The following is a 26,841-nucleotide window of genomic DNA, read 5'->3' on the forward strand; positions in this document are numbered from 1 at the left end:
ATGGCAGTTAAGCATTCCTGACATCTCAGACAATCCTCATTAATATAGGCACAGGAGATATGAGATTAGCCTTTCAACTGTAATTGAACATAGTGACAATGTTGTCTTAATCTCCAGAAGGGTTTCTTAATTCTGTGTTAGACAGAAAGAAAAGTCTTACCAATATCTTCTTTGAGAAGGTGCATATCTGCTGATCCTCCATATGTAGGATAAGGAGCCCTGCAAGCAAAAAAGGCATTTGGTGCCTCTGTAGGAGATGAAAAGGGGCCTTTTTTTTTTTCCCTTCTTTTTTCCAAGCACAGATTAGGTAGGTCACCTTCTTGACTACCTAGTGTTAGTTGGAGGAAAATTATTTTTTCCTCTAGTCTTTCCACTGAAAAAAAAAAAAAAAAAAAAAAAAAAGAGCAAATCCCAGCCAAAGAAACAGACAGGCTGGAAAAGAAATACAAGAAGACCAGGATGGAACAACACAAATATTTTTGGGCTCTCCTTCTAAAGTGAAAAAGTCAAAGACTGATATTTCAATGAAAGAAGCACTCAACACTAAAACTGATGTCTATTTCCCTTGCTGACCAGGAGGATCAGAAGACATGACCCAACTCAGAAATGAGGTTATTTCAAAATGAAAAAATGAAGACTGTGCAATCTAACAACAATAGCAACAAAAACTAAAAAAAAAAAAACCCAAACAACCCTACATTAAACAAAAAAAGGAAACTGCCCCCCCCAAAAAAAACCCCACTAAAATAAAAAAAACACCCTAAAAAACCATCAGCAGTACTCATATTCCTGAAAAGCTATTTTAGCCAGATGATATAATTCAACTTAAAACTTTCACAACTGTGATGTATCTAATTTTATTTAACATGCTTTGAAAAATGAAAATGGAGGGCCACTATCCATCATGTCCTCACTGGTCATTAGGTGAAGCAGTATGAAAAAAATACAAAGTTCAAAACCAAATCCACGCAATATTTACGATAGACAATTAATCCATTCCCGACCCATATAAAAACTTAATGTAAATGGATTACAGTTTTCCAAGGTGTACTGGTTTGGTCTGGGATAAGGTTAATTTCCTTCACAGCAGCTGCTATGTTTTGGATTTGTGACCAAAACACTGTTGGGATCCCAACACAGGGATGTTCTAGCATTTGCTGCTTACAGTGTCAAGGCCTTTCCTGTTTCTCACACTGCTGTGCCAGTGAGCTGGCTGGGGGTGCACAAGAAGCTGGGAGGGGACAGAGCTGGGACAGTTGACCCCAAATGACTGGAGGGGTAGCCCATGCCATATGGGTCATGCTAAGCAATAAAAGCTGAAAGAAAGAGGGAGAGGGGGGGGGATGTTTGGAATTAGGACATTTGTCTTCCTAATGGTCTCACATGATGGAGCCCTTGCCTTCCTGGAGATGGCTGAACACCCTTTCTGCCACTGGGAAGCTGTGATTTATTCCTTGTTTTGCTTTGCTTGTGCACACAGCTTTTGCTTTGCCTATTAGACTGTCCTTATCTCAGCCCATGAGTTTTCCCCCCCATCCTACTAAGGGAGAGCGAGCAAGCAACTGCCTGCCAGAGTTAACCCACAACACAACGTTGCAGCCTTGCTGCTTGAATTCCTGTTACCAGATGCCCAGCTAACATTGCAAAACATTCCCCCACCCTCAGGACAAAGGACCCCAAACTCAACCCACCTGAATTTGCTAAAGAAAGCTGGGTTGCTGTACTGAAGCAGAAATAGGAAAGAATAATAATCAGGAAGGATGGATATTACTGTGCCCCTAAGAGCACAGCTGTCCCAAAGGGTACAGTTTGTGTGGGAAGAAAGGAAGAGCAAATGCTCTCAGCTACCAAACTCCCTCACCACTCACTTAAGCAGTAACCACTGCCTTGGTTTTACTGGGATTACGGGGAAAAAATAGACAGTACTTAACTAATGTGAACAACAAAACATTGCCCCAAAGGCATTGTTCAATTCTCTGGAGAAATTGCCAACTGGACTATATCAGTTCAAGGAAGAAAACAGCAACTTTTAGTACAGCTTTCTTCAGGCTCGCAAGAAATCACTTTTACGCTTATTATTTCCACTGAGGAGTGTGTTTTCAGCTTAAATAAAAATATTTAATTCATATATTAGATATTTCAGTCAAGCAGGAAACTATGTTCAAGTTTAGCCCAAATATATGCAAGGAAAAATTCAAGCATGATATTTTGATATGTAAACTGAATTACCTTGGTAATCACTTCAACATATGGCACCAATTCAAACCTCAGAACCAAGAGTATCTTCCATCAAGCTATTCTGATCCATGCATTTGCTTATACTTAAATAGGTGATCTACATTTAAACACATTTGCTTGCATCCAGGCACTAACTCAGATCCCCAGAAAGGCAGAAAAGTCTCTGCAGTTCTGTACCATCTTTTGTATCAATTCAGTTACTTGGGTTTGCTGTTCTTTCCTAGAACTGATGAGTATCATTTTCAAAAGACTAGCTTAATTTTCAAAGGAACATGTCTACCTAGTGGAATAAAATGGAAGAAGTCTCCTTGTTCCTCATATGTCACACTACTCAGAACACTGTAGCATTAATAGTTTTATCAATTATTATCAGTAGTTTTAACAATTATTAATTGCTTTATCAATTCCTATTCTTATGGTCAAATCTGGTCCTAGATCTGATAAGCAAGCAGAATTTTTGTAAGACGCACGTAACTGACTTTCCTTCTCTTGGATGTAAAGCATATCTCATTTTATGAAAACATATTCTTTGCACATTTGTATTTCTTTCCATTTCAGAAGTTAAACAAATAGTTTATTTCATATTCAAGTTCTCGTATTTGCACATCAGATTCAAGTACTTGGAAAGTATAGAACAATTTTAGTGAATTACTCTATAAAACCTACAATATGGAGCTTCATGTAACCTGTCAACCTACCAACTGAACATTCAAATTAAAATGAAAGAGGGTACAGTTCAGATACTCAGAACAGGCCACCTTTCTAAACACCTCGTAATGGATTTGGAACAAAACATATTTTCAGCCTCAATTATCTTTTTTTCTTTTTTTCGGGGGGGGAAAGAAATGTTCCAAGGTCTGAACATTGCTTCAAATACTCTGGTTTCTTGTCACTGTTTTACAAAGTTTGTGTGGCATTGGATTCCCTGCTGTTTTCAGCTGTAGGCTATGAACATGCTTTTTAAGGTTCATGACAGCAAGCAAATCTCACAAGAAACAATTCACCTTGTCTTAGCTGTAGCTCTACAAAATTAAGATAATTTTATGTTTGAAAGCTACTCATATAACTAGCTGACGTGCACCAAGAAATAGAAAGATTCAAGTACAGCTATTAATTATTTCTTCTGCAGATATAAGCTGTATTATTTTACTTCTGTTGCAAACAAATAGCCTTAAAGCTTGTTAAAGATTCTGTTGCTTAAGAAAAACAGAAAATTAATCTACTGATTATAGCAATCCCATTGGAGAAGAAGGAAGGTAAGACATCTTTAAGGATTAAATATTTTAAAAATGGGGTGTTGTGGAAAACAAAGACTAGTTTTACCATAAGACCCCTCTAAATACAGGGAATTCAGAGAATTAAAAGGTTAGAATACACAGACAACACTGTAACATCTCAGACTGTGAGCCTCAGATACTGTAAAGACAATTAAAAGGACAGATATTGAATTTAAAACAGAAAAGATAATGAAAACTCAACAGAGTAACAAAGTATAAGTTAAAGGCTTCTTGCTAAGAATAAAAAAAAACATTAATTCCCAATTTTGCTCAAGGTAAAGAAGAATCATAAACTGCCTGTCTTAATGCAATAACCAGAAACTTGGAATAAAACCTATTTATAGCTATTAACATCAAATTTTTACTACAAATGCTAATTTAAGTGATTTGGCTGTGTGTAGTAAGACTGCTCTCTGTACAGGAGAAACTTCAGCCCTAACAGGTTTTAAACCAAGTGAATATTTTCTCTCTTCCCAGAGGATCACTACAAAGTACAGAAACACCACTTATTTCAGAAAATATTTCAATTTTAAAAAAAAAAAATTAAAATTCAGAATCAACACTTGAGAAATTCATCATGACTTTGCAAACACTATTAATTACAAAATATACCTTAATTTTATTACGTGCCTTTGATCCCCAATCTTTTTGGCATTAATGAGCAAAGTCTCATATTGTGGAAGTCAATTTAGTGATTTTTCCCTTCCAGATGCTGGCACAAACTATTATAGACAAAACCATGTCTTGTTTTCACAGTGACTAAGGTGAAGGGTACTATTTTACACAGAATTCCTCTATATGCTTTAACAATGTTAAAAGGAGTTTTCCCCCAGGTAAAAGAAAATAAAGCAATATCTCACCTAATGCTTCACTGGTTATAGTGAACTACAGCCATTACCAAAATGCCCTTTCAACACAACACAAATCCTACCCTCAACTCAATTGAACCAAGGTGAATTAGATTTGTATGAAGTGCTGAAATATGTTAGGTATTATGAAGCTGTTACTTTCACGCTGGAAAATTAGATACAGTGCTCACTTTTATTTTCCAGAAATACCCAAAGGAAATAAAAAACTACACCTCTCCCACTTTACCTAGTATTCTTCATTGATGATCCAATCTTTATCATCTACAATTTTGCCAGGTAAATAACTGAAAACTTTTAATGTTGAATACCTAGAAAAAATGTTACTCTCCTAATTTGGGCTGAAAACAAGACAGCATAGTCAACAAGCTGCAAACGATCTCTTTGTATGAATACTGTGGAGGAGACCTACATAACCTTTTTACAGACACTAATCAGAAAGTTGTGTAGTTCTTGTCAAAAATCCTAGCAGCTCCTCAGTCAGGTTCTATTACCACATGAGGAAAAATTAAGTTAGAATTACTGAAAAAAGATCCTTGCAATCCTTCAATGTAGCTAAGATAATACTCATGCATTTTAACTGTCTTGGTAAAATGTGTTTCAAAGATACAACAGCTGAAATACTCTGGAGAAATTAGATACAGTTCATTTCTCACCCTGTGAGATTTTTAGCACTTGCCTAGATTTTTATCACTATAGGGAAGTTAAGGATATTTAGTTCTCACAAGCTCTGGTATTTCATAACTCATCTGGTTTCACTTCAGTTAATATTTTCCTGTGTATAATCCAGACACTACATGAAAAAAACCTGGAATTTAGCAAGACCACCTGGTTACATATGTGAGAGGGGCAATTTCATAAGAAGCTTATTACAAAGTCCTCCTTCCTAATGGTCTGCATTCTATTCTGCCTCTGTAGCTTCCAAGCTCCAGCTTTTCATTTCTCAAGGGTTATCTGACAAAACACAACCAAAACCTCTAATTACTTTACTATCAAGCTGTGTGATTCTGCAAGATATGTAAGTGACTGCACACCACTCCCTCCATTCTCCTTTTGTGTTTTCTTGTTTTAAAAGATAAACCTGCATTTGGTAGACAGTAGGAAATAAACAAGATAGTATTGATTAAATATTACAGTGAAAATTAGTAAATCCACAGGAAAAATTTTCAGTGTGTCTCAGAACAACAAAAATCTGTATAATGCAATAATAAATCTGTTAATATTAGTTTTGCACACTATGTGCCAGATGCACTACTCCCCCCATAATTCTAAAATTTTCATAGATCACATAATGTTAGGGGTTGAAAAGGACCTCTGGAGATCACTTAGTCCAACTCTCTTGCCAAAGCAGGATCACCTAGAGTAGACTGCACAGGGTGGCATGCAGGTGGATTTTAAGTATCTCCAGAGTCCACAACCTGCTTGGGCAGCCTGTTCCAGTGCTCTGTTACCCATTATAGTAATGAAGATTTTCCTTATGTTTTGGTTGAACTCCCTGTGTTCCAGTCTCTGACCACTGTACTTTGTCCTGTCACTGGACAACACTTAAAAAAGACTGCTCCTATCCTCCTGACACTCACCCTTTAGATATTTATAAGTATTGTTGAGATCTCCCCTCCCCTCTTCTCCAGGCTGAGCAGACCCAGTTCTCAGCCTTTCCTCACATGACAGATGGATGCCCCAGTTCCCTGATCATCTTAGTGGCTCTGAACTGGACTCTCTTCAGTAGTTCCTTGCCCTTCAGGAACTGGGAAGCCCAGAACTGGAAGCAGTATTTCAGATTCAGCATCACCAGGGCAGAGGAGAGGGGGAGGACAACCACCACCCTTGACCTGCTTGCCAGACTCTTCTTGTTGCACCTCAGGGTGCCATTGGCCACCTTGGCCACAAGGGCACACTGCTGGCTCATGGTCACCCTGTTGTCCACCAGGACCCCCCAGGTCTTTTTCCACAAAGCTACTTTCTAACAGGTCATTCCCTAACCTGTACTGGTGCCATGGGGTTATTCCTACCTACTTTAAGAAACTGGGACTTTGCACATCAGTAAAGGCAACTTCATCCTCCCTAAAACAACTGTATTTTCACAGAATAGTAATTCTATTACAAAAATGCAGAAATTTGTTTAAACAAGAATCAGTTTAAACACTAAGTCTGCCACCATTTCTTCCATCAATACTGAATGGCAACCTAGTACAGGTTCTACTTTCAGAAATTATTTACAGTGGCAATAGTAGTATGTATAATTAAGACAAGTTCATAAAACCACAAATTTTACACTACAAATTCAAAAGTAATACATTCTAGAAACTATAAGCCTTATAAAAGGTTATTACTTACTATAACCAGTTGCTTTTCACCATCTTTTCCTGCTTCTTTTAGCTTCTGAGCATGTTCCTCAGTTGGTAACAAGTTGCTGCATTTTGATGCTAATGAGGGATTTGACAATGAAACCCTTGAAATATAAATATATTTCATGTTAAAAAAGAGACTGCTTACGTGTCATCCTAGATAATCAATGCTGTTGTGATTAGTGTAACTAAACTTTATTGAGATGCAAGACAGTTTTAAAAAAGGAATAAAAATATTAACAAAAAAATAGTTTATGACTAGCCTAATTACAAGAATTTTTTCATTAAAAAATTAAAATTTATGATCAGGTGAGGTAGGTTAGTCACAACCATTAATACAGACATTTAACTGAGGCATTTTCACAGCATGACTGATGGTATCTAATGCTGTGTATTTCCCACTTAAGGTTTAGGTTTTAAGTTTAAGGCACCACACATCAGGTTGCTAAAGCAGACCATGTAAATATTCCCAGAAATATAACTGGGGCAATATAAAACAGATGTCATAAATCTGTAAAATTCATTTCAAACTTATTCTCTTGCAGTGAAGTAAGGGAAAAGAGGACCTGAGGAATTAATGGATGGGTATCAGTGGAATATCTCTCACTCAGTTTAAGGTTTCCCATGTCACGACTAAAAGAAACACTGGAGAAGTACCATAATACATCATCAACTAAGTCATTCTATGAACTTGCTACTATATGCAGGGGAAATACAACATTCATTAAAGGTCTGGATAAAACTGGTAGAGATTACCAAAGCAAAATACACAAAAAATACTGGTACTTCAACTAGGTGTTTACGTATTTTTTGTTTCTGAGCAAACAAAGTATACCAGGCCAAACACTTAATTGCAGCAGCTGCCATAGTACATGTAGCAGGTTAATTCAGTGAGCTTTTTCCAAAATAAAAACTCCTGCCAGATTATTTTTAAAACAGCATTTTCTGTGCTAAATCAGAGCTTATTTTTTATCCCTGTCATGTGCCCCAAAATTTGCATTAAGTAGTTATTTCCAGATCTGCCTTTTCTCTGCTGCAACCTTTTCTTACAAGGCCCCGAAGAGAGTTACTCTGTAGCTATGCACACTGCTCTATGATATATAAGGACTACCACAGAAAGAACGATGGCTTACACCTTTGCCTTGTATGACAAGCAGGGTTGAGAAAGCCCTTACAACAAAAACCTGTAACCAAGTAATAGTAAAGCAATATGGCCTTGTTCAGCTAATAAATTTGAGTTTGCTCGAATTTTTTATTAGTTTCAGTTAATAAATTTGAAGTTAATAAATCTGAGTAGATACCATAAAGCCATCTGGCAGTTTAGAATAAAAATATGAAAAATGAAAGTTATTGTAATATTTATTGAAACTCCTAAAAATACTCATTTAACTAGTTTTACATCTACCTTTTCACCAGTTTTCAGTGAAATTCCTTTATGGTAGAGTTTTCAATATATACAAAAGGCCTCATTATTCAGAAATGCTATTCAGATAGATGTTTTGAAAATTAACTGCATCATTTCTTCTTTTCTTCATTATAAATATAGAAAACAGTATCTACATACTAAGATCTGAGTGAACTAAGTTGCTGTTCAAAGTATCAAGTACAAATTACTGTCTTTAGCTTGTAACTATCTAAAGAAGCAGACCATGTCAGAATTGTTCAAAAACTACAACACTAAACATGCTTAAAGATAAAATATAAATTTTGAACTGTTAGTAATAAGAACAGTTTAGTCAGTTGTAAGAACAGGAGTAATTTTTTAACAGCTGACACCTTCATTTCACAAACAATACATAATTAATTCTCTACCCCACCTAAAGATATTATATATAAAAGACTCCCATAATGTAAGGATTGAAAACTCTACCAGAACTAAAATAATTCTTATTTGAGGAAAAGACCATTAGAAATGTTTTTCCAACTCTCTTAAATTCTGCTTTATAGAATAAATATGCAGTTACAAATACCTTGCCTAATAAGTTTCTTCACATAATAATACCATTCCTTGATAAAACTTGTCTGTTCTTGTAAAGGACAAGTCACTTACTTGAAACTGAAAGTTGAGTCTGGGAGACAACAGAACAACAGTCAGTCTTATAATAAAACCTCTCTTGAGTCTATGGAAGGTTACTGTCATTTCATAATGTATGAAATACTATACCTGTGCTCAGTTTCAGAAGTTTGATTTGTAACTGAAGTTTGCGTCAATTGCTTGGCAGCCAAACCTACAATTAATCAAAAATTGTAACTTCACAATAAAGTTCTTACTTTCAAAGGAAATTTCAGCTACACAAACAGTGATGTATGAAAACATATTCAGGACAATATTGCAGATTGTTAATGGCCAATAAAAAAAGAAAGTTTCAACCTTGAGACAGTACTCATGTTTCTCCACATCTACTTTAAAAATATGCAATTTTCTTCAACATTTCCACAGTGGTTCTGCAGAGTGGATTGTCAGCAGCTAAGCAAGATCAGTAGTGAAACTACAAAGAAGTTTAAATCAGTTTATACTGACACCCACATAAATAGCTATCCATAGTATTAGAATCATAATGTATAGTATGCCCTCAATCCAAGCGTGTTTTATATCACTTATGGAAAAGAAACAACCAAGGACAGCAAAAGAAAGAAAAATCTTTTTTTTACATTCTCTAGTAGTACAATTTTTTTTCCCTTCAAAAATACCCTACAGTGGCATGCAAAAAACCAAACTACTTCATTGACCTAACAGTGCACTCAGGCTCAGATTAAATAATTAAAAAAACCCAAAACCAGCCAAACAAAAAACCCGAACCAACCAAGAAAGTCCCAATGAACACCTCTCCAAAAACCCAGGCCACAAAAAACAATGCAAAAGCTTAAACCAAAACAAAACCTGTAACAACCCAAAAACTCAAAAGCAAATGGATGAAATATCAAGATGGAAGTCAATGAAGAGATGTTAGTGATCCACCAATAATGTATCTTAGTCAAACGTATTTGAGCCATCGTAAGATTTGACAAAATGCATTCACAGGCTGATAAATGAAAACTGAGTAATAAGAACAGGGGAGTGATTATTCAATTGATAATTCAGTCATGATCAGATAGAACAGTTTAGGAGAAAGAAATGCAGATACTTATTCAAAGGAAGCAGCAAGGAACAGAGAATCCTTAACAGAAACCAACCCAAGAGAATAATCCAACTGAAATATGGAAGTTTTACTACTTTATTACAAGGAAAACAAAAGTGTTTAGTTGAGGCTTTTTCTGTTTGCTTGTTTAGTATTTTTAAAAAGTTGTCACTTTTACTCAAATGGAGCACAAAGCACAAAGACACACTAAAAGCAGAGCTGGCTAGAAAACAAGCCACTTCTCTTTCCCAGTGCACAGCCCAGAGATAAAAGCACATCCACTGCTACTAAAGCAGCCACGGATGTGACACATAGAGAAATATGAGAACAACTCTGAGCAGCTCCAGTCCCAGAAGTTTAGCTCTGCACCAACTGCACCTTCCTCTGTGAAAGATTCACCTGAAAGGAAGACTTATGCTTCCTATGTAACTGGTCAGAAGAAGAGGAAAAATTATTAGTGAACAGTTACCTTGAGGTTCACTTTCTCCAGGTTCTTTTTTAAACTGTTTTGGTGGTTTGGGAGCTGTAACATTCTTTACTGGGGAACTTTCTGGACTTGATTCCAAATGTAATCGAAAATTCTAAACACAACAGAGAACATTAAATAATAACCTGAACTATTTAATGCTTCTAAACTGCTACTAAAACCAACCACTTAAATATTAACACCTTTAATACAGTACCAGTTTCCTTATTCTGCATTATTTTAAAGAAACAGAATGCAACTAACTAGCTGGTCCATATTAAAGTTTGAGGTATTAATTTTGCAAAAAATCTTCTTCCCTTCACATATGCTTGTAAAATTCTTCCTACAGAACAGTTTTGTGCTTAAAATCTTAAGTTTTAATAGATCATTCACAGACAACACTCTTCCACCCACACAGTTCTTTTAGTACACCTTTTCAGAACAGAACAGCTATGCAAGCTGAAGTAATTAAAAGGTGATCACATGAATCTGTACAACTTCCAGCTCCAGCTGGAAATGTTACCAATCAACACTTAGTTAACTGCAGAACTTAGGAGAGTGAAACAGATTCATATTCCAGATTACTATAATCCTCTCTATGACAACACCCCCATAAATGCTCTGTAATGCATTTGAAAACTGTAAGTTTCAGTAAAATAATTGTTAAAATAAATTTTCTGAGCATGGCATTCTCAGAAAACAATAGATTCAGAACACGCTCCCACCATATACCATACATACACCATAATTAAAATTACTTACCTCATCTGGTCTTGGCTCACATAAATGTTTTGTCAAATTACACAACAAACCATTTTCTGCACCTCTCTTTGTGGGCTGTTTTATGTCTAATGTTGCTTCTTTAGCTCCAGCTCTTTCAGATGAAGGATCTGATTTCACCTGCACACAAGATGCACTTTCACTCTCAGAGAGTCTTGTTATTGACAGCTTGCCTTGTGCCTTTGAAAGCTCTGCTTCCGTACCTATTTGACTTGCCTCTGAAATTTCAGGGTAATCTTTTAAGAAAGCAAGCTTGGGAGTATTTGCACAATTTAAGTTACTTTGCTTCATGTTGCTAGCTTTCAATAACTTAATTTTGGTCCATTTAGAGTTTTTGTTTGAGGAATTACTTCTACCATTCAGAGTGCATTTCACAGGCATTCCTTTTTTGCTAGGGAAAAAACGTTTGTATTGAGTACTTTGAGTAGGTTCTTTCTGAGTGAGCATTTCATTTTGTGGAAGCTGTACATCAGCATGCTTGTCTTCTGTCTTGCTACACTCAGCATTAGGGGAATCTTTTTTCACCTCTACTGTATCAGACTCGATCTCACCTGCGATTTCTTCACAAAGTTCAAGGATGCTCACCCTTTTGGATTTTGCATCATTCTCTGGTTGATCAGCCACATTTGTTTCACTGGCAGATGGCTGCGAAATCTTTTTTGGTTTTGTACTGTTTTTTACATTCTGATGCATTTGTTGTTTTTCTTTAGTTACTGTCTTAGAATTTGGCTTAGCACGATCTGTTTCCACTTTCTTTGCATTGATAGGAATAGGAATACCCATTTGGTCTTTCTTAACTTCCTCAAGACTATCATCAGGACATAATGATGATCCTTGAAGATTGTGATGAAAGCTGTTGGAATTATCATTTTTACTGTCTGCTTTACATTTTTTCTCTTTCAGAGAGCTGGTCACTTCTACACGTATTTCTTTATCCTCATTTGTATTGTTTGGCTTTACTTTTGTAGTTTTTTGTTCCGTTTTCTCTCCAACAGATTTTACTTTCGCTGCAACACTGTGAGTGGGTTTTTTTGTCTGACTGCTTTTTTTAACTTCCACAGGTTTTTCTTCTTTAATTTCTCTGCTGCGCAGGGATCTTGCTGGTACACGTACACCTGTTAACTGCTGTAGTCTCTGTGATCTCCTCATTACTGGCTCATCTGGTGCAATTATGCATTTTGATTTAGGAGTTTCTTGCACAGTTTTTTTCTGGCATATCTCCTTACTTTTTGTAGATTTAGGCTGCTGTTGGACCTTTCTGTCAGGTGTTGTTTTATTATTCAAGTTGAGTCCTGATGATCTTGTAGTCATGCGTGTTCCTAGTTCAGGTTCATTGGTGTTGTCACTGAAAGATTTAAAAAAATATTTTTCCAGCAACCAGAAAGCAGAAGTTATAAGATTATTCTCATTCCTACAAACACTATCTCTTTTTATTTTTTATTCTTTTTAAAAAAAACAAACAACAGATGCTACATTTTGCATCCTCAATAGTTTTACAAGAGTTTTCTCTGCAACAGTTCCAAAAATACTTCATTTCCACCTGGTTACTCTTAAGTGTAGCACTTAGTGTTTTTTATGCATGGCAAGACTGAACTATGAACCCCAGATGAATACTTTTTAACATCTCTAGCAGTTTTTAATTGTTGATGTTTGGGGCTTTCAAATGGAAATACTAGCTTATATAGTAATAAACATATTTTTGCTTCAGAAACTTTTTTAGAGGAAATTGTTTTTGATTTCAAAGACACTTATGTGATTCCAGAGAAAGATCATGCAGCAGATACCATACTTAATGATTTAAGCCTGATTTTCCTACTACTATTATTTAACTATTTAGCCATATCTTTAACTCAAATTCATTCTGTTTAGATTGTGTCTGTACTAATTTAGTCTAGAACGGTAACCTTGAACAATTATTTATTTTTTGTCACTGACCTGTTTGATTTGACAGAGGTTTTAAGTACAGTTTTCTCCTGCACTGCACACTTTGATTTATTTGAAACATGTTTTGTATCTGACACCTCTTTTTGCTTCTTGGTCGATGACTGTTTGCTGTTCTTGTCCAGCTTTGGACGTTTAGCAGAGGGCTCTACTAACATAGACTTCCTCTTCTGAGCTGCCATTTCTGTAAAACACAATAACCAATTCAGGTTTTAGTCTTTGTCAACTGTTGCTGCAGTGTCAGTTAATATAACCAAAGTTTTGCCTGTTTTACAAACTAAGGAAACCGATATCTTTTTAGAGACAGATCATAAGAACTGTGATCTCAAAGCAAATCATCAAAGCAATCTCAAATTACATTCTATTTTACTTACAGGTTTTTACAAGAGGCAATGGATGTTTAGGCCAAAGTAACTTATCAAGGTGTGCCAAGAGCATTCCTTATGCATATGCTTACAAACAGGACGTTTCATGCCACCTATGAAAAACAGAAAATATTCATGTGGTGAGCATTTTATTAACTTCCTTCTCAGAGTCTAACTTTGGCATTCCCACCCTCTTCCATCCCTTCAAACAATGCTTAACTTTGAAGTTTCTTTAATAATGATTTTTCTTAAAGAAGGTCTACAAATAGCCAACACTTTTTGGCATTTTGCTGTCTTAAGCATTACACTTTTTTACCTTTTGAGATGTGGCATTTTAGTACAATAGTACAAATAGCACAATATTACTATTTGAAAGTTTCTCAGCCTTTCATATTTTTCTAGAAAAGAGTCTGATGCTCTCTCTTTTCTATCTCACAAAAAAGTGGGCCTGCTGTCAGTCCTGTGCCTGACAGACACAGTGAATACACCCATTAGATTCTACTAAGTCGACTCAGTTCTGCTATGGCATTACTTCATAGCCATCAGCAACCACCTGTAACAGTTTTTTCTTGTATGACTTAAGCTATAAATCAGAGACAGAAAGCCTAGAAAGTAGCATTATTTGAAACATTTGCCCAGGCCAGTTAAAAATTATGTCTTCATGAGAACTGAAATGGTGTTAACGATACAGAAATTTATCTCCATGAGAGTCTGAATACCAGCAGAGCTCCTCAGTAAAAGGTCTTCACATTTGGTTGATCACACCTTTCACGTCTCTTTGTGGCTTCTGAAACTTTTAACATTTCTTATTCAAATACACTGGCTTTTTATTATGGTGCAAGTACTAATTTTTCAGCAAAGTTTCACAAATATCTTTTTTTAATTGAGTTTACTGGAAGACTCAGTGCTCAGAACTTTTATATGACCTTTTCAGGTCAAGAATTACCTACTGATTTTTGCATCTGACAGACTGACAAAGAAATATTTCTGAAAAAAAACTGTGTTACTTTTCAAGCCTTAATTAATCTAATGTTAAATTTGACAGATCTTAAGGTCAAACAGGAACTTTTAGTTACTTGTTGTATAACAGATACTTTAATTTCATTACAACTAAAGTAAGCCTCACAGCATTGACAATAGCATGTATTTCCCTAATATTTTGCAAGATACTTGCATAAAGCTCCTTTTAACAATTATTCATTATCCAAAAGGAAAAAGTAAAAAGCTGTACTGTTTCTTTTCGACTTTAATCTGTCTAACTCCATTTCCACTTATCCACTCTTTTATGAAGACACTTCTAACCAGACACCAGTGCTGTCTTCTGACTTTCTCTTTTAAGGAAGCTGCACTGCCAGTGACCATATTTGAGACAGAATTACACTTTTCATAGTGCTATTTCCACGTCTCTCCCTAAGGAGTAGGTATAACTGAGTCTGTATGCCTTCCTACTAATGGATCAAGAGCTTTGTGACAGTTCACAAGCCTACGGGTTTCCAGGAGTCAAAGATTATTCATCATAGCTGCAGTATAGCCACTCACACCAAAAATAACAGCTCTAGCTGCTGAGCAAGTCTTTGGTCTTATAGTCTCTTAGCTTAGAGCACACCACTGACTCTCAGGATTGGAGAACACCATGTCACAGGCTGCATACACCTAGGCCTTCCTGGGTTTTTTCCAGATGTATACAGACATCTCAGTCACTCTTAGCCACATGACAGAGCATACTCAAGAGTTTCAAGCAGAGAACAGCAAATATAATCCTTCCCTAACCAGTATCCCTTCTCGGGACACTGACAGCTACACCCTCCTCCCACAAGGAGGACTAGCTCTTGAACAGTCATTTCTTCCCCACTAATACTTTGCACAACAGATCAAGGACTTTTCCAGACGTTCAAGAACTGGCCGCTTCTGCCCTGAAGAAGTCCCTTCTAGTAAAAACCAGATTATGGAAAGACGGGACGACACGGAAGTACGAGAACAAACTACACAACAATCAAAGCTTCTGGTGCAAATAAAGACAGAAGCACGCAACTCCCACACCCTCAAATCCTTAAATCCCTTGGACTCTGCTATAGACTGAGGGCCCAGCGGATTGATAAGGGCGCTGGGGTCTCACCTACGAGCCTCCCTGATGACTGCCGCGGCACTATCCCGCAGCCTTCATTGCCAGGTCGAGACCCCACTCCCGGCTGAGACCCCACGACGCAACTCAAGAGGCAGGGAGAAAAGGGAAGGCCTCCTCCGAGCGTGGCCCAGTGTCATCCGCCTCAGCGCCCCGCCGTGACAACCCGTCTGGAGCAGGGCCTGGCAGGGAGCCCCCTCACCCGGCCAAGCGCTCCTCAGGCCGAGGCAAGCGCCACCGAGGGACAAGGCGGAGGCTGCGGGGTAGAAACCCTTTCGCACCACAGCCCGTAGCCCACCCCCCTCCTCCCTTCCCCGCTCTCACTCAGTCGGCGAGAAGGATCCGCGATCGCGGAGACAGCAGCGGCGGCCCAAAGGCCTGAGCCGGGGCGGCGGCCGGCGAGGCAGGCCCGAGGAAGAGACGCCGGCCTTTCGGCCCCGAGGCGGGGGCAGGCGGCACCGCTCCGCGCCCAGCAACGGCTGCCGGACACCGAGCGGGCCGGGATCGGGGCCGGGAGGGGGGGGAAGGCTGCCGGTAGCCGTCGGCACACGGATGGAGGGGGGAGGGCGGCAGGGGAAGGGTGGGGGGTGGGGGGGTGTCCAAACTTCTTAATTTCCCCTCCCCCCTTTTCGCTCCTCCGCGCCCTCCGGCGTGAGGCGGCCGCTTACCTCGCGCGAGTGTCACCGACGTGCCGGCAGCGCGAGCCGCCCTCCTCGCCCGCTGCGGGGGGGTGGGGGGGAATAGGAGGGGGGGAAGGAGGAGGAGGAGGAGAAGGAGAGGGAGGAGGAACAGGGAAGGGGGGGCGGAGCGAAGCCGCGCAAGCGAAGGGGAAAGGAGGAGGAGGAGGAGGAGGATGGGAGGGGGGGAGGCTGGAAAGAGCGCGCACGCTCGCACGCCCGCCCCCTCGGGGCCGCCTGGGCGGGGACGCGCACGCAATGCTACGGCGCCGAGGTCAGCGCGGCTCCCGCCCCCTTCCTACGGCCCTGCGAAGGGGCGAGCCCCAACCTCGGCGGTGCTGACATCCGGGCACCGGCGACAGTCCCACCCCGCCCCCGGTCCCGTCCCGTCCCGCCCCGCCCCGCCGCTTGTGCCGCCTCCCGCTGGAGCCGGGGACCACTTCCGGCGAAGGGGGGCTATGGCGTCCGCGCAGGCGCTGGGGGTTTGGCAGCGCAGCCTCCGGTATGGGGGGAGTTCTGGGAGGAAGCCCGGTCCGGCTCGGCCCGGCCCGCCGCAGGGAGTTGGGTCACACACACACACAGCACACCCCACACCCTCCCAACCGCCCGCCCTCGGGGCCCCTCCGCCGGACTCCGGCTCGCCCTCCGGACCCCCTGTCTGGTCCCGGCCACCTCAGCGGGTGAGGGATGCGCTGCCGCTGTCCCAGTCCATCCTGGCGCTGTTATCCCAGCGGGTCAGCCGGCTGGCACCGGTTGGCGCCCGGGTTGGTTCTTAAGCCCCGGCTTCTGCTGGTCGGCTCCCCGCCCCGCCAGAAGCGAAGGGACCAGCCCGGCGTGCGGGAAGGGCAGTGGTGATGCGGGCAGTGAGTGGCGGTGTCGGCCCGCAGTGTGTCGGTGACACCTCAGCGCTGGCACCACCAAATGCCAGATGAAGAATCTCCCCAAGCCAAACTGGCTTCCTGGTCGTGCTGTTACAGCAGCCTGCGGTCCAAGGAGTGTTTCTTTCCTAAGTTTGCGGGCCGCTTCTCACAAATAAGTTTGGAAATCCCTTGAGAAATAGGTTTGGTGTTGTTCTGGAAGCGATCTCTGCCCTTGCAATGCTTTTGGAAGCTTCTCTAAGGTCACATTTGTTTTGGTTGCTGGGGGTTTCCTGCTAATGAGCTTTGCTTTAGGTGCCCAGGCAGAAGTTGCTTTCCTTAGCGCAGGTACAGCATTATGTCGGTGTTTGTGGCTGGAGCATGAAAGGGGACAGTCACTTGTCTGTGAGAGACCACAGAGGCTTGCTGGATGTGTCCTAGTCGTGCAGAGGATCTGTGTCTTTGGAGGCTCTGAGTTCCCGAGCTGCATGCTCAAGTACAGTGAGGTTCTCCCAAGTTTGGTAGTAACCCTGCAGATATTGAGTGGCTGTTTTAGAGGGTGAGTTCTGCAGAGCGTTTCACAACTCATTTGTATTTGTGATTTTTTTTTTTTTCCCATTGTCTTGGATACTTCAGTCCATACTACTCTGGGTAATGGATTTGTACCTCATTTAACCTTACATTGTGGCTTTATTGCCTTAGGCTTAGACTTGAGAATATCCAGTGTCTGTGTTGGCAAGTAATAAAAAGTTTTGAGCAAAAGAAAGGGGAGATGAGGATTAGATACCCACACCACTGATGGACCAGTCTCATCTGGTGTCAACCAGTAGCTGCTAGGGTTGGAAATTGTTGGGGTTGTATCTGGGTTTGGCTTCCTTCAAAAGCAACCCATTATACATGCTCTGAGACAAGTAAAAGCAATCAGGTGGTTTCCTTCAGAACTGCCCTGGCTGATCTTAACTAGAAGACTAATTAATATAGAGATACCTCATGTACATAGTGCACTCCATCTATATGACCAGGCTTGGGCTAACCTGAAGTATGGCCTGCCTGAAATACATCTGTCTGGTATATGTGTCAGGATCTCAACATTAAGTAACTTTGCTGTTCGTATGCACTCCTCCTGGTATATTCTGCTTGCTAGTAGAGACACAGCCAACCGATAGCTGACTGTGGAAGATGTTAGAGAAAAAGGTTTTGAATGGTATCATGTGGCATGGTTTCTCCCAGATATTACTGATTTTCTGTACAGATTTCTGGGTACAGTTTTCTGATCAGAGACCATACAAGTATTTTAGTACTTGGAAGCTACACAGTGCAGATGTTCTGCAAATACTCTCTTGTTAATGTGTGAAGCATCTAAAATTTGATTATTTTTTAATTTTATAATAAACTTTTTTTGCCTTTTTTATAAATGTCCAAACATGTTATTGATCTCTATAGCTACTATAGTTATGGGATGAGTTGTTGAAAATTGCAGTCAAGTTGCTGAGTAGTGTAAAAAGTTATGTATAAATAAATTACCTGGAAGATACGTTGTTTTGCCTGTAAATTTTTTCTTGTCTCTTTATTAATTGCCTTCCTAGACAAATGGAAATTTTTTGCAGCTGTAGTTTTTGGAAAAGCTGATAGGAAGAAGTGCTATAAATAACTCCCCGTAACAGATCCTCCTTAGTACATTATTATCTGCTGTGACTTTACAAGGAACATTGCAACATGTGGTCTCCTGCTTTCCTTCAGTAACCCGCAGAATACTTTCCATTTGAAAGATAATTTAATCACTGGGTTGCCTGTAAATTTCCTGGAGGATGATAAAAGCATTTCTTTATGTTACTGCTAACTTTGTAAGTGAAACACTCTATTTTCCTGTCCTTCTTTCTTTGGAACATGAAGCAAGCAAAGCTAGATTTTCTTACATCCCTCACTGGAATAGTAATGAGCTTTACATCAGGGAAGTAATAAAGAGACAGGCATTTATATTATATGCCATTAAGTTCCAAAACGGGAAACTTAATTCATGGGATAGAGGGAGAGGAGTACATTTCCAATTTTCCGCAGAAGGTGGCAGCATTCTGAAGCACTGATGCCAGTGTGAACTTAGCAGCAAATGTCACTTCACTGAAGGAACACAAACTTCACAGAAATTAACTCTCCTCAGAAGATGTTAATGTGAACAGGAGTGTTGAAGCACAATACTGTGAAGTAAAAATAGCGGATCTGGGGAGGAAAAACTGAATTAGAGGATGTGGCTAGGACAGATTTAACACCAAAATTATGCTTATTTAGTCTTGCTTACTGCTACTGTAATACTACTGGAATGCCTCTGCAAGTAAGTGAAAAATTACTTGTTTCTAGGCTATGTCTTTTTTCCCCAGAGCGATACATGGACCACCGAAGAGTGTCCTCTTGGGCTACAGCTCTGGGAGATGCAGTGACCCTCTGTAAGGGCTGACTGACACCAAAAAGGGGAAGCTTCTATTATTATTTTCTTTCTGTCCCCACCCTTAGCAGTGTGCTTCAACTCTTTACACCACCCTCCCGCTAGCACCTAGGGGACCCCTGGAGGCCAGCACATTTAGCTCACTGAGCTAGCAAAAAATTAAATCTGTGGAAAAACTGGATCATATTCTGCTGGGCCAAGAAAGGCTGAGAACCCTGTGACTGGAACAAGGGAGGATAAGAGAAGGCAGAGGCGGAGAGAAGATGCCTTCCCCTTTTGGCATGAGGGAGCTGCTAACATTGGCAGCTGCTTGTGAAACTGCAGCCTTAGGGCAGGCTAGACAGAGGATTGAGCTCTTGACCCCAGCAGTCCTGCCAGCACATGGATCTCACAGCCCCATTTGACTCGGTAACACACTCCCAACCTGCCCTTCTGCTTATCAGGCATCTCTTCTGAGGGAGGAAGCAGTGACTGGCAACCAAGAGGCAGGAGCTGCTTAAACCTGTCAGCTGTAATTAACCCTGCAAGCACTCCTGGTGCATCAGAGGGGCCCCTCAGACAGGCTGGTTAAGGCCACAGGTGAAGCTGATTTAAACTAGTGGTTTTCTAATCACTAAATGTATAGAAGGAACTAGAAGAGCTGAAGCTGCATAGGACCTTGGTTTCCATCCACTCAGCAGCTTCAAGAAGTCCCTTTGCCCTCGTCCAGGAAGAAGGGAGAGGCTGGATTTTTGTGTCTCCAGTAGACAAAAAGGGGAAAGGAAAACTGGCTCCCTCAGAGGAAGAGGTGCTTGCCAATGAAGAACTGCTGTCTGTTGTGGCTGCTGGTGTGTTTGGCAGATTTTACTTTTATTTTGTTGGAATGAAAATTAAAAAAAAAATAAAAAAGGCTAGGATATTCTTCAGCAATTGGCTGCAGCGAGCTATTTTTCCTGGCTGGCAAGAAGCACTGCTAACCTGTTGTGGGGGTGGGATCCAGCATGTATACTGGAGCTGTTTGGGGAGCTCCAGGGAGCATCTCTTGGGCTTTTTTTTTTCTATACTTTCTATACTTTTCTATACTTTCATCCTTCTTTTTCACTGCTTTGAGTATTCTAAGGCCCCTTTTGACCAGCTGGTACCCTGGGATGGAGAACTGCAGCATGTGGCTCAGGCTGAAGGGTGCCTGTGTGTGATGGCAACTCAGGCAAACATTTGTTTCCTCTTTTTTTTTTTTTTTTTTTTTTTTTTTTTTTTTTTTTTTTTGTAGGGTGGTAATGGGATGTGGTTGTACATGAGCAGCATGTGCAGGGCTAAAAGTCCTCTCTCTCCATGGCAAGTCTGAGTTATTGGCATGAGCCAGGCAGCTGTAGGAATTGTGGATGAAAGAGGCAGTTCCCCTATGAAATTTGTGTATAGATGGCATGTGGCACTACAATGAGTAGAGAGTAACCTGCCTGCCTGGAGTTAAAGTGCCTTACAGGAGATCTAGCTAGGAAAGCAAGGATCATGTGATGAGAATGGGGAGGGAATCAATCAGGTTTTTTGTTTTGTTTTGGTGGTTTTCGCAGGGAGTCAGGAAAAAAAAATGGGGCTGTGACTTGCCTGTTTTTCTTGCATGCTGAATGTGAGGGGTTTTTGGGTGATGAGGGAAGCAGAGATAGAAAGGACTATAGATAAGGGTGCTGGTTGGCTGAGATTTGGGGGCAGGCCAGACATTGCTTATAGATGTATATGAGTGGTGCAGAAGGGCCCAGACAGTTACAGGGAAAGGGAAGGGAGCTGGTGTCTGAGACATCTTGTAACTGCAGCTACTGCATCTTGGGTGGAAACAGCAACTTGGGGCCGGGGGGTTAAGGAGAAACTTCCTGAACCCCATTTGGAGTGTAATTCTTGATGATGGAGCCCTTTTCCAACCTCAGTAAGAGCCAGTCCTCAGAGTGATCACACTCTGCAACAGTCAGCATGGTGATGTCTGAACCACAATACTTAGTGCCAGTCTGACAGGACCATGATGAGCTACCTGCCTGGAGTCACCAGGGCTTTACTGGCATTTTTTTGAAACCAGCTCCTGTAGACTGTTCTCCATATCCCATTCTGCTTAGTCGTGTAAACTATGTTATTGTATGTCTTAAAGAATCATTAAGTTTGTGCCCACTAAAACATGTCTCAAAGTGCCATGTCTAGACATTTTTTGTTCACCTCCAGGGATGGTGACTCTACCACTTCCCTTGGCAGCCCATTCCAGTGTTTGACCACTCTTTCAGTAAATATTTTTTTTCTAATATCCAGTCTATATCTCCCCTGGCACAACTTGAGGCCATTCTTCTTGTTTTGTCACTGTTTACTTGGGAGAACAGACCAACACCCACCCTGCCTACAGCTTCCTTTCAGGTAGTTGCAGAGTGTGTCAAGGTGTCCTTTTCTCCAGACTAAACAGCCCTAATTCCCTCAGATGCTGCTCAGAAGACTTGTTCTCCAGACCCTTCACCAATTTTGTTGCCCTTCTCTGGACATGGTGTTAGCACCTCAATGTCCTTCTTGGACTGAGGGGCCCAAAACTCAATGCAGTATTCAAAGTGCAGATTTGAGGTGAGGTCTTGGTTACTAATGAGTCCTTCTGTTGTGTGAAATACATGGGTCAGTTACTTTCCATTCATAGAACTGCATTTTTCTGGTTTAAATTTTCAGTTTTTCTAGTTCTGTTTGCCAAGAGCTGACATCATAAACTACACCTTAGAATCTTGGTCTTTTATGATCTGCTGCTAAGCCAGGTAAGGTCACAGGTGGTTCCTGGATGACTGAAGGTCTCTTAGATAAAAAACCCTCAGTACCTTGCATTGACTCCAAGAGCAAATGGAGAAGAGGTGGACATTCTGGAGCAAGTATATTACAGACTGTTTTAGCAGGGGGCTTGTACTAGACAATCTCTAGAAGTCTGCTCCAACTTTGACTGCTATGTGATTCTGAACTAGGAAGAAAGTTAGAGGTGTCTGCAACCTTTGTGACTTGGAACTTCATTTTCATTATACTCCATCTTTCCCATAATGAATACATTGATAACAAGTGATTTCCTCCCACCACCAGCATTTCATATCCCTGTTGCTGTCTAAATACTCACATGAAAAGCCAAATAAAAGCCCTATGGATTCACATTGAACAGAGGTCTTGAATTGAATTGTGGAGTCTGTATTTTGGCTGACTAATGAAACTCTATATACAAGGTACAAAGATAATACATAACAAGAAGTGCCATAAACTTTTTTACTTGCTTGTGTGGTCCCCTGCAAGGTAAGTATCTACATCATGTGTTTCAGAAAATCTGACTGGGAAAGCTTGGAAGATATCCATAGTAAAATCAGACTGTTGCCATTTTACAGACTGTGCTTTGAAAAATGTATTTTCCCTAATGGAGTGGAAGGAGTAACACCCTACATTTGGGAGAACTCCCCCAACTTTATAGATATTTGTTAGGTATAGCTTTAAAGAGAAATATTACACGAGGATTTGTATGTGGGATTGGATCTAAATGAAGTAAGACAATGCAAAGAGACAGAATTCTGCCTTTGATCACATTACTTTTATTTAAACAGGAATGCTTTTAATGTAAATGGTTTTGTTTTTATTAATAGTTGATGCTGAGTGCTGAACAGTACTGTACCCAAACAATTTTACAAATAGAATGCTCATCACACTGCTTATTGCTCATTGGTTTTGTATGAACATTAAAACTGGAAATTAATGTGAGAATAAATAAGGCATCCTTCTAATAAGCTGACTTCCTGTATTGTATTAATATGCACCAAATTTTGTTTTATTTTTACGAGTCACTTTTCTAGTTTTCCTTACAAAAAAAAAACAACATTATATTTTATTATTTGGGCAAGAGCCAATGCTTGTCATTCACAATTTGAAAGCACTTTCTAGTTTTTTAACTTAACCTTCCACCTTACAAAACCAGCTTGCCTATAGCATGTCCCAATTTCTTTAGAAAAAGACAAGTATTTTTGTTCTTCCTTTGCTGTTACTAGGAAACATGCCTTGCAAGAGGACTGTTCACGTACTGCTTGAGACGAAAGACCTGACTTGCTTTTTTATCTGCATTTTCTTCTTGTACTGACCCTGCTCAAAAGATAAAAATAGAAACACAGAGGCATCTTTACTGCTTGATCTTGCATGGCTGGGCCCAAATCAGTGATCAGCATGAGGTGAGAGCTCCACAGAATCTAGTTAGAAGTTTTTTTTTTTGGTTTTTTTTTTCAGTATGTCCTAAATTAGGAGTCCCCAACAGTTTAAAAATACATTCTTTCCAACTGTCCTTCTTCCTCAAGGATCTCACATTGGCTCTTACTCTGTTTCAGGGCTGAGGAAGAAGAGTGATGCCTCACTCAGGCTCACAAATGTGTAAACCACTGGGGCAGAAATCACTGGCAAAGGCTTCAATGATTTGACAACCCATTGCCAAAGTGCTGACAAACAATCAAATAAACAAACCAGAGAGATTGGTTTCTGACCCCCCACCCCAGCTTCCAGCTTTCTTTAAAGAGTTCAGTACATTCTTTTGAGAAATTATCTGAAACAATAGCAGAGACAAAGGGTTCTGATTTTTTTTTTTTTTAATTTAAAGCAGATTATATAATAATTTCCTGATGCTCTAGTGTTTATTCTTTAAAACTGAAATGTTCTTGCAGGGTAATATAAACACAACAGATAGAATCATTGAGTTTATCAGTTATATGAAGTATGTATTACATATATGTGACAATACCCAGCTTTACATGAACTTTGAAATGCAAGATGTCTTTTAATTACAGAAATTATTACAGTACTGTTTTAAAGGAATCTTTTGGTTATATGTAAACACTATAAATTATTTGTTTAAAAATAATCATGTAAGACAAGTATGGCATTGACAAGAGTTTAAAAAACAGTAACTAGCCCTAGATCTGACTACTCTTAGGGTAGAACAGCAAAAGCAGATATCAATCTAATGCTATGGAATAACATGCTGAACTTTTGATTTATTTGAAGAGCCAGTGCTTCTTTGTGTTCCCTCCTTTGTTTTGTTTTCATATTTTAAGATTTTGACTAGCAGTGCCCTTAGGAATGGGCCAGCTTGTACTTATGTGTGACAGGCTAATATATGCTATTTTGAGTGTTGCCATTCTAATATTAAAAGCCACCTAAATCAAGTCTCCTAAATATGTACTGGTTTAAATTAGAATCCTGAGGAATTATATTCTGTTTACTTGATGGTTTTGGTTAAGTGCAATTTGATGTATGCAGAATGCAGTTTCATTTAAGGTCATTCTTAGTAAGGCATATTAAAAATAAATACAAAAGTGACAACATAATATTTAGTTTCTTGCTACAAAATCTTAGGCAAAAAATATTTTTGCATGTAGTAATGGACTTCATCCATTTGCTGGCTTACAGGAGTTAAAATTTGTGCATTAAGCTTAACTGCCCTTGTCAGAATGTGCCACTGTGCTATGATACTGGTCCAAAGCTACATGCTAAAGATTTTGTTTCCATGCTCAAACATTGCTTGCACGAACTGCTTGAAGACTCTGTCCATGTAAGTGCACTTCCTTGGCCATATCCCTTCCAGAAAACCAATGTGGCCTCCACACGAAGTCAGAACCAAAGCAACATTTGCATTTTGTTTAGCAGTTTCTACTGGTATAGCTAAAAAGGGAGGAGTAAAAGTGTTCAGTTATTACTGTTCTGTGAAACGCCAGCCTCTGGAAAATTTCTCTTAAGTGCTTTTTATATTACAAATTAATTAATACACACAAAACTTCATTAACATTTGCTTTCATGTACCACAGGATGTAGAACCGTAGCTGTGTTAAAAGGCACTTCTCTTTATCATTAACTCACCTTATCTGTGGGACTTTTTTGGCTGCTGTAAAAGCTTCAGAAATCACTGGACTCATCTTTCTTTCAGTCTCAATGATAGAACAGCACCCATGTTAATGCAAGTTTCCAATTTGGTGTAAGTAGCGTAAGAGAAAGGGCAATGAAGCCTGTAGTTTTTAACCTGAATTGCTATATTCAATTTTGGAAACCCCAAGGAACTGAGACCTTAACAGTGAATCCTGCTCTCTTTGTAGGAAACTCCAAACACAAACCACTTAATGCCATGATAAGATTTTGTCTGCAATATATCAGCTAATATTAAAGATTATTCTGGGTTGTTATCATTATTTTATCTGATCTGCCAGATACTTACACCTGCACATTTAGACCACATTGGAAGATGGTTCTTGCCTCAAGGAGCTCATAATCTCAGTACACAAGGTAAACAGAAAAAAAAGAAGGGCAAAGAAAGCTGCGAAGTGTCACCCAATAGGTTAGTGGTTCTCTTCTGAACAGTGACTGCTAGAAAATGGCATAGTTTGGGATTTCACAATTTAAATTCCGAGACCAGATGCTACAAGGATTTTTCTTTTCCTGAGTTTGTTTTCAGCTGGATCGGCTCCCTGACCTGGTTCCCCATGTTAATGTCAATATATGAATGGCAGCAGGCACAGTCAGATGAAAACAGCAGTGAGGTGGCCTACAGTTAGCTCAAAGTTACCAGTGAACTACACCTGAGACACATGCTGATCTTGAAATGCACAGGAGACCCAGTGCATATTATTTTGAATATGCATAGATGTGTGGCTTAACTCTATTACCTGGGTATTCCCTTTATGTGAAAGAAAATAGCCTGATAGAAAGAAAGAAAAGAGCCCGACATGCATATGACTTTATAAACGGTATTTCAGTGTGGTGGGATGACACTATTATCATATGAACTGTCTGACACAACAGTGGAGCTTTATGGAACTGTGGTGTTTGTGCTCTTGATATAAAAATTAATTTCTTAAAGCAAATTCCTCTGGAGTTTAAAGTATGCTAAATGTACTCCTGGACATGCAGAAATCTCATCAACTTTCAGTTCATAATGCCCTCTAGAGTCCTACTTTTCAAGCAATAAACTTCATGGAAGAGAAAAAAATTAAATTCACACAGAGTTTTTGACTCTGAGGATTGACAGAAGAAACACGACCAAAAAAAGACATGCTTTGTCCAGACAGAATGAAGTAGTAGGAATGTTACTGCATTGTTTAAAAAAGGTTGTGAATCCTCAAGAAAAATAACTAATTTTAGGTCCTACACTGCTAAAGTAAAAATGCCTCAACATGACAACAGAAAGCAGCGACTCATTTGTTTTAAAGTATTTTTGAAGGGAGATTTTTAATCAGGCTCACTTTGTGGGAGGTTCAGTTGTCCACATCCCTTTCTGACTGAACTTCCTTCAGAGCTGCCTGCCACTCATTCCTATTTCCAAGAGCACACTTTCCCTTACTCCTTTGTA

General features: G+C 39.9%; 2 protein-coding genes across 8 annotated transcripts in view; both read right to left on the bottom strand.

The window, feature by feature from the left end:
* The window catches only part of ESCO1 (establishment of sister chromatid cohesion N-acetyltransferase 1), a 34,588-nt gene extending 18,326 nt beyond the window's left edge, over window positions 1-16,262 (bottom strand). For 2 of the 5 annotated variants that reach the window (XR_011724497.1, XM_071737290.1), the window contains exons 1-7: window positions 16,191-16,262; window positions 13,410-13,513; window positions 13,030-13,219; window positions 11,077-12,439; window positions 10,318-10,429; window positions 8,894-8,957; window positions 6,719-6,833 (exon numbers count right to left, since the gene is read on the bottom strand). Coding sequence is in view for 4 of the 5 variants with exons in the window: in XM_071737290.1 (XP_071593391.1) it covers window positions 6,719-6,833; window positions 8,894-8,957; window positions 10,318-10,429; window positions 11,077-12,439; window positions 13,030-13,217 (1,842 nt within the window). In the remaining variant the exon portion in view is untranslated. Of the gene's footprint in view, window positions 1-6,718; window positions 6,834-8,893; window positions 8,958-10,317; window positions 10,430-11,076; window positions 12,440-13,029; window positions 13,220-13,409; window positions 13,514-15,516; window positions 15,792-15,846; window positions 16,012-16,190 lie in introns of those variants that run through there. The other 3 variants (XM_071737291.1, XM_071737292.1, XM_071737293.1) reach the window with 3 other exon arrangements.
* A 2,338-nt stretch (window positions 16,263-18,600) lies between these two features.
* Window positions 18,601-26,841, bottom strand: part of ABHD3 (abhydrolase domain containing 3, phospholipase) — a 30,369-nt gene continuing 22,128 nt past the window's right edge. The window contains exon 9 of one of the 3 annotated variants that reach the window (XM_071737295.1): window positions 18,601-18,857. In XM_071737295.1, coding sequence (XP_071593396.1) covers window positions 18,835-18,857 — 23 coding nt within the window. In that variant the 3' untranslated portion in view covers window positions 18,601-18,834. Of the gene's footprint in view, window positions 18,858-23,033; window positions 25,164-26,841 lie in introns of those variants that run through there. The other 2 variants (XM_071737294.1, XM_071737296.1) reach the window with 2 other exon arrangements.

The sequence above is a fragment of the Heliangelus exortis genome, chromosome 2 (genome assembly GCF_036169615.1).
Source record: "Heliangelus exortis chromosome 2, bHelExo1.hap1, whole genome shotgun sequence".
NCBI classification, from domain to species: Eukaryota; Metazoa; Chordata; class Aves; order Apodiformes; family Trochilidae; genus Heliangelus; species Heliangelus exortis.